Raw genomic sequence first — 8,334 nt, 5'->3', positions numbered from 1 at the left:
GACTTCAAACATGACCCCTTTCCTATTTGGTGTTACCGTAATTGTGTTCCACCCCGACACCGATGACAAAAATAATGCAAAACAATCCTGATTCCTCCTCTTAATTTGTGTTCATTTGAATGTTTTCGAAAGAATTCATAAATCAAAAAGCTGTTACAGATCATATGTGTATGTGTGTGTATATGTTTGTGAATATGTGCATGGGTGTGCGCGTATATATGTGTGTGTGTGTGTGTGTGTGTGTGTGTGTGTGTGTGTGTCCATGTGCACATATACGTGTGTGTGTTCATTATGAGCTCTGAGTGAGTGCAATCTGAGCTGCTTTTTCAGAACTCCAAGTGTGTGTCATTTTTATACAGGTGGGCCAAGGACATTCATCACACAAATACTAAAAGGTCTGCTTTTAGCCATGATCCCAGATCTGACCTTAGCCCTGATCCCAGATCTGATCTTAGCCATGATCCCAGATCTGACCTTAGGTACACTATGGCAATTCCTTTCCAGTCCCTACTGCATGAACGCCTGAGAGACAAGACACTAATCTATCTAAATCACATGACCTCCAGAGCCAACCCCCCCCCCCCACCACCACCAATATCGCTGAACTGCTAAGATCAGGTAAATCGATAATGTCAGCCACAGGTCACATGCACAGGGGCTAAAAAGGTTGTGAACATATACTTGTAATCTCATTAGTGCAGTCAGAAGACTTTGTGGAAGAGAGATGTCAATTCTCCCCACATTTATTTGTGAAGAGTGTAAGGTTGTTGTTTTTTTTATTAACTGCTTGTTCAGCTGGAGGACATAAAGACAAGGCACAATGTGGTTTATGTAAGGAAGTGCGGCTCATGAGATCCACATTAAGACATTATGGCACAAATTCCATGCAAATTGCAACTAAAAATGTACTTTACAAATTTAGAACTAAAGCTGCAAGGTCCTGTGACAGAATAGACAGGAACGATGATTAATTTCAGTAAAGAGCTAATCCTGATGAGCAGTGTCTGTGCAAAAAAAACAAAAACGCAGCAAACCATTTGAAGCTATTTAAACTTGCACAATGACTAAAGGTTCACAGTATCAGGTTCTGTTATCGTCGTGAATTTCAGAACACTGAAATTCAAGCCCACCCCAGTCCAATCTACAAAGCCTTCCAAGCCAAACCCACAGACATTCAAGGATGTTCGCATCCTATCAGAAGTCACTGATGATTCAGGAGACTAAAGGCTGAAGCAGCATAACTCCTCGGTCAGAACCTGAGCCCTCAATGACGACCTTGCGTTGCCCCGATTTGAATCTTTGTTCTGACCACAGTCTGAGCAGAAATCCTTGACAAGCCCTCCGAAACCTCAAGGTTTTGCGCATAATCTTTCAGTGTTACTCGGCTAATTAATTCAAAAATGATGATGAAGAAGAAGAAGAAGCCCGCACTGCTCCATTAACCTCCCTGACTGCTGGCCTCTTCGACCAGCTAAAAAAAACAACCCAACAACATCAAAAATCCGACCCTGCAAAGGCAATCCAGCTGGAGGAGATTTGGTAACAGGGTTACAGTACCAACTACAGTATCCCTGGATGAACTCAAATGCTCATGGACAACTATAAAAATCACTAACCAATACCAAGGGTTGCAAAAAAAAAACCCAAACTGATTAAATTAGTTTGGTATTTCTGCTTCTATATATTTTGGCTATTCTTGGATAAAATATCAATATGTGATGTTGACATCTAACAGTAAGGTATTCAATCTCATTCCTCCTATTTAAAGTTATTTTTTTTGTAACCTGATTCTGAAGCACCATCATCAACTTTGTATGCATTCATATTTATTAACCTGAAACAGCGCTACTGCCTCAAGTAGCGAGCTTTTGTTGTTGCTGTTCTTGTTTGTTCTTGTTTCATTAGCGGATGCCAAATGTCCCTAAACATAATGGCTACGGTTTAACCAACTCTGCCCTCAGTTCGGGAATTTAGCACAACTGCCTACCACCTCCTCCCGCAACCCAGGAAGCGTCGGCTGCCCTGTGGGCGTCCCCGTGCGGTTCTGGTGCCCCCCTCACCCTGCTCCTTGGGGCCGGTGCTGGCAATGATCCACCGCACCAGGCAACACCTCATCAGAGCTTTCCGGGTGAAACGGGGCTTCTGCCATTTCCCACAATCCTTCTTCCTTCCAGGCCCCACCTCCACACCATTGGCACCGCCCACACCGTCTGCCACCTTGCTGTCCTTCTGTAAGAGGGAGAAAGGAAGAGAACAGCATGGGAGAGTTGTGTGAGTGTCAGTTGAGAACAAAGGAAATCAACGCAAAGGTTTGTTTTGGTGACTCTGAAAGCACAAAAGCTACAGTACCAAGTGTATAGTTGGTGAAGAAGGGTCTGAAATATGTTGATCTTTATAGATCTCAAACAAGGAAGAGAAAGTAGCATAGCAAGCGAATGAAGATTATTGATAATAATCAGTCATGTTGCCTCATCTTGTAATATTGTAGATCATCTCTTTCGATACTGTAATATTGCCATAGCCTTCAGGGAGAGGTTTTCCATAAATGCCACAAAAATAATTATATTTGGTAATAAAACTCTAATATGACAAAGTGCTATGCTGTATAGAGGAAATGGTTTCATCTTGCTGATTTCGGCAGGAAGCTTGTCACCTTATATTAACGGAATGTGGACGAATGTCTTCTGCGTCGGGATAGAAATCTAAAATTAGCCAGCAAATATGTAAAAAAGAAAGGAACCCTCAAAGACGGCAGTATTTTCACAGCCAGCCACTCGCCACCACCAGGGTGGCAGGCAGCAGGGCAGGAAGCAGCAGTGGCATCACTGTGATGATTGTCCATTACACAATGCGAAGGTAATTATGCCCATTTTCACACTAATAATATCGTTTGACTAGCTCATGCCAGTTGGGAAGGCTACATCTCAACTTCACCAGGTGCCTGAATGGCCAGTAAAAAGCAGCCTTGAGGAAGGGAGGGTGGATGTCAGCAGGGTGTGTAAAACATTGGGAAGTGCTGGATTTCAGATGGATGTGTCAGATTTAGAAAGGTGCTGGATTTCAGCTGGATGTGTCAGATTTAGAAAAGTGCTGGATTTCAGCTGGATGTGTCAGATTTAGAAAAGTGCTGGATTTCAGATGGATGTGTCAGATTTAGAAAATTGCTGGATTTCAGTTGGATGTGTCAGATTTAGGAAAGTGCTGGATTTCAGCTAAATGTGTCGGATTTAGGAAAGTACTGGATTTCAACTGGATGTGTCAAACTAAGGAAAGTGCTGGATTTTAGCTGGATGTGTCAGATTTAGAAAAGTGCTGGATTTCAGATGGATGTGTCAAATTTAGAAAATTGCTGGATTTCAGTTGGATGTGTCAGATTTAGGAAAGTGCTGGATTTCAGCTAAATGTGTCGGATTTAGGAAAGTGCTGGATTTCAACTGGATGTGTCAAACTAAGGAAAGTGCTGGATTTTAGCTGGGCAGTTAAATGAGAGTGCAGCTTTTTGTGGAAGATTAATGGTGGCATGGATCTCAGAGAAGTGGCTCAGAATACAGCACCTTGCTGAGTCATCCGGGGCGTAGCCAGAGGCGAAAGCTCAGCATGTAATACAGCAGCATAAAGAGTGGCATCTGAGAGGAGGAGCAGTCGAGGGAAGGATAGATAGATAGATAGATAGATAGATAGATAGATAGATAGATAGATAGATAGATAGATAGATAGATAGATAGATAGATAGATAGATAGATAGAGAGAGAGAGAGAGAGAGAGAGATATAGAGAGAGAGAGCAAGAGAGACAGAGAAAGAGGAGAGATAGAGCCTTGTCTACCACTGCAAGAAGAACACCATGTCATGTATGCAAGTTTAGGTAATAAGTGCATACAGCCATGCATGCCTTCTCTCTCAAACATACACACACACACACACACACATACACCTAGCATTTCACCATATCATAGCTCAAACATTATAGTTCTTTAAAGGTGGAACTAACAGTGAATCTCAATTTCTGTTATTGCCTCCTTCAAATTGTAATTCCAAAAATTAGAACAGTTTTGGACGGTTTTGACAGATTAAAATTTACGTTCCTAAAATTTGCATACATCAGCCCCCATGTTCTACCGTAGGCCCAGCTGAAACAACAGCTCTGCAGTTATTGTAAAGAAATAAACAGTGCACATTCAGGACCATGGACAAGTTCCCCGGACAGGACCCCAGACAAGACCCCGGGCAGGACCCCGGACAGGACCGCAGACAGGACCCCAGACAAGACCCCAGACAGGACTCCGGACAGGACCCCGGACAGGACCCCAGACAGGATCCCAGACAAGACCCCAGACAGGACCCCAGACAGGACCCCGGACAGGACCCCAGACAAGACCCCGGACAGGACCCCAGACAAGTTGTTAGTTTGCTCTGCACATTTCATTCCACTCAAATCTTAATATCGAGAAGGCTTTGATTAACATTAACGTTTGACACTGAACAGAGGGGCAGTTCCAGCTTTATTGGCATCACAAGCCGACTGCAACCTGTGAGCAGCTAGCTATGCTATGTGATTTTATGCATTTTGTTGTCGCTAAGTTATTGTACATTGAATGTGTGTGTGTGTGTGTGTGTGTGTGAGAGAGAGAGAGAGAGAGAGAGAGAGAGAGAGAGAGAGAGAGAGAGAGACACTAGCATAACTAATAGTATGACGACCTAACCTAAGTTCATCTTATTTTTCCTGCCTGTGTGCCATTAAAATAGCCTGTGTTGACATATAAATCTACAATATAAGATTAATATTTGTCAATCCCTTTGTTAGGTAAATTTGTAACATATAACCAACATAACTCGGAAACTAAGATAACTAGCTAACGTTAGTTCGGTTCTGTAGAGATATCCGCTCTATATCTAACTAGTTAATGCTAACTTGTCCACCACTGAAGTGGAAATGTGTTAAAATCCGATTTGTTTGACAGCTGAAATATCCTCCGACGTCTCACAGTTGATGTTGGCCTGCTGATTCTGTAGGCGCTAACGATGCCGCAACGTAAACCAGCCAATCAGCGCAGAGCTCGTTAAAAAAAAACCAAAAAAACAAACAAACAAAAAAAACGCGTTGAAAAAAAAACGCTCGTTTCATTCTAGGGCCAAATCACGGGGTTATAAATATGCGTGTAAGCCCACATATCGGCAATTTTTGCCGCTACCAAAGTCACATATTTTCTATATAGACATCAGAGAACAATTTAAAAATACTCAATAAATGCGGTCTGTGGCGCCTTTAAGACGGTAACTGAATAAGAATGATGGAGGCCCTACAGCCGTGAGTAGCGAAAACATAAACCTTCAATAAACCACACCGCGAGAGGTGAGTCTACTCTGTTGTGTCTGTGATTTAGATCAGTTATCTGGATGTTTGGATTTCACAAATCGCATCGGATTTCACCCTAGCGTCAGCTCTCAGTCTCCGCGCCATAAGCCCCCCATAAACGACTGGGGTGTGGAAGCTGCTGACTGCTTTTAAAAACTAGGGCAATGTTTTTACTGAAGGAATCCGACAGGCACAGAGTACCTCCCTACATCACAGCACAAGGCCGACTCTTATACGAGCGTTCAATTATTCAGTTACTGTTTAAAACACATCTATAAATGTGTGTGCGTGTGTGTGAGAGAGAGACAGACAGAGAGAGAGAGAGAGAGACAGACAGAGAGAGAGAGAGAGAGAGAGAGAACAGGAATCACCGAGGAAATACTCTTTTTACATCTGCAGACAAAAGCGCAGCAGGTATACTTAGAAGCATGTTCTTTCCCCAAGTTCAAGTTACTAAAACTTCACAAAAGGTTGCGGTGGCAGTCTGAGGGGAGCTTCATTGTGATAAACGGAGACATCGATTCAGCTCCGAGTGGGAGTCGGGAATGCTAACCAGCGCGACGCCAGTCGATGCACCACCGGCTATAGACGAGCCTGAACTACGAGAGAGAGGGATGGTGTGTGGGAAAAAGAATCAAGGACTTGTCACTACAGCCGGCAGCGGAGGGACACGAACGGACCATGGGCCTCCAGTTGCTTCACATGGAAAAGCGAGAGGCATCTCCATTAGAAGGCCGATGGAAGTTAGTACAGGACTGCGGACAAGCTGACACAACAGTAAAAAAAGAAGGAAATATCGTTTCTGATTAATATTGCACATTCATCAGATATTTATGAAGAATCGTCATCAACCGTGTTTTTGAAACCCTTTAAAATAGACTTTAATAAATCAGACGCACACTGAGGTTGTCGTTGTTTTCCCGAGTTCTTTATGTAGGAGACGGAGCTATAGAGCACTTGAAGGGTAATTCCAGCAGTAATCACCCGTAACTAATCCTTCCTACTGACTAAACATCGTCTGACTTGACGGTAAAGCACCAAGATAGGACGCACGATCTGAGAATTTAGATCGCGCCATCAACCACATTGCTATGCGGAGAGCGTGTGATCAGATCGAAGGCGCACACTCTCTCTCTCTCTCTCTCTCTCTCTCTCTCTCTCTCTCACTCTCTCTCTCTCTCTCTCTCTCTCTCTCTCTCTCTCTCTCTCTCTCTCACGCACACAGACACGCAGAAAGATCGCCCAAGCAGAAGGCTCGTGGAATACACGTCTGCGTCAGCGAAGCACAAGGCGGAACCGCGAACAGGGGACCCACATTTGTGACGATGGAGGAGAAAGACGAGCCAAGTGGGAGAGTAAACCGTCGGTCCACATATGCTCACCCGGGAGAGAAGTGCAAAGAAAGAAACACAGACAGACAAAAAGAGAGAGAGAGAGAGAGTTAAAATAAATACAGGAAGATTCGGAGAAATTGATTCCAATGAGTAACGAATTTGAGAATGGCCGGAATGGTAGTGAAGGATGAGAGTGCACATGATGACCGTAGTGGGTCTGAGTATGGCCGTATGAATCGCTATTTCTGTGTATTCCATGGGTTAGAGAGAGGACAATGAGCAAGAAAGGGAGGGGAGAGATGGACAGAAAAAGCCCGAGCGTTACAAAAGATGTTTTTACGGAAGATAAGATGAAAGATTTTGCTTTTTGTGAAGTTGTGGTGTAAATATACTGAGACTGAGTCCTGTTCAGCTTTCCCCCTGTATTCCGTGTAGGAACATTTTTCCTTTTTTTCCAATCAAAAAGCACACACACACACACACACACACACAACAGCATACAATCCATCACTACTGGCCACAGGTATATTAAATGTGAAGAGATGTAGAATAAGGTGAGAAGTGTGTGTGTGTGTGTGTGTGTGTGTGTGTGTGTGTGTGTGTGTGTGTGTGTGTGTCTACGCTCGATTAATTGATCAAGTCTTTTCCATTAAAACACCATCAGACATCCAGAGCTGAGCATACAGCTGAAAGACTGCAAGGGAATGTATGGGTGGCAGTACACACAGAACCAGAGCAGCGTATCCTAAGCTGCCTTCTTGGAAAAAGACTGCAGTCCCTTGGAAGTGTTCATGTGCTTTAAAGCGTGAGAAGTCCAAATGCAAAAGACAGGAGAGCACAAGACTGCTACCTTCTATAAGCCCCGAAGCGCATCTCAGGCCTTGTAGAGGGGAAGGGAGAGAGAGAGAGAGAGAGAGAGAGAGAGAGAGAGAGAGAGAGAGAGAGAGAAAGAGAGAAAAGAAGGGGCAAGAGAGAATGATAGAACATGAGAGACAGAGGAGGGAGAGAGAGAGCGTGGGAGATAGAGATTGAGATTGAGAGAGAGAGATTGTGCAGAACTTATCCATTATTCAGTATTAGTCACAGGCTGGGTGATACACTGTACATAGAACTTCAGATCATGGATGAGATGATCACAGAGAACCATGAACACTCTCATTATTTAAAAGATATCATATACACCACACACACACACACACACACACACACACACACACACACACACACACACACACACACACACACACACACACACACAAACAGGAAGAAAAGCAGAGATTTAATCAATGGCCCTTCCTCTTCAAAGCCTTTGTGTGTGTCAATCCAGGAAAGATGCCTAAATAAATGAAGGATATTCAGTTTGAGAGACGAGAGGGAAAAAAGCTGGAGACATAGGAGGAGAGAGGGAGAGAGCGGGAAAGAAAAAGAGAGAAAGAGCACCTGTGTGAATGGACGGAAGACAAAGCGGGCCTGTGTGGGTTGGGTAATCAGTTACGTACGCTGGCCTGTGCTGTTCCCCAGGCTCTGTCACAGAGCCACAGACAGTGAGACACTGACAGAGGGGTTATTTTTAGACCGTCTCCAAACAAGCTCCTATATGGGGAAGGAGGGGGAGGGGCCAAGAGAGAAAGAGCAATAGAGGGATA

General features: G+C 43.9%; 1 protein-coding gene across 1 annotated transcript in view; it reads right to left on the bottom strand.

Annotated features, from left to right (window-relative positions):
- Positions 1-233: 233 nt before the first annotated feature.
- The window catches only part of LOC145652593 (calsenilin-like), a 15,469-nt gene continuing 7,368 nt past the window's right edge, over positions 234-8,334 (bottom strand). The window contains exon 2 of the mRNA XM_081703361.1: positions 234-2,229. Within this exon, the coding sequence (XP_081559487.1) occupies positions 1,984-2,229 (246 nt within the window). The 3' untranslated portion in view covers positions 234-1,983. The remainder of the gene's footprint in view (positions 2,230-8,334) is intronic.

The sequence above is a fragment of the Electrophorus electricus genome, chromosome 20 (genome assembly GCF_041902795.1).
Source record: "Electrophorus electricus isolate QZ-2024a chromosome 20, ASM4190279v1, whole genome shotgun sequence".
NCBI classification, from domain to species: Eukaryota; Metazoa; Chordata; class Actinopteri; order Gymnotiformes; family Gymnotidae; genus Electrophorus; species Electrophorus electricus.
The sequence above is the reverse complement of the archived record's forward strand: the minus strand, read 5'-3'. Positions and strand labels throughout refer to the sequence as shown.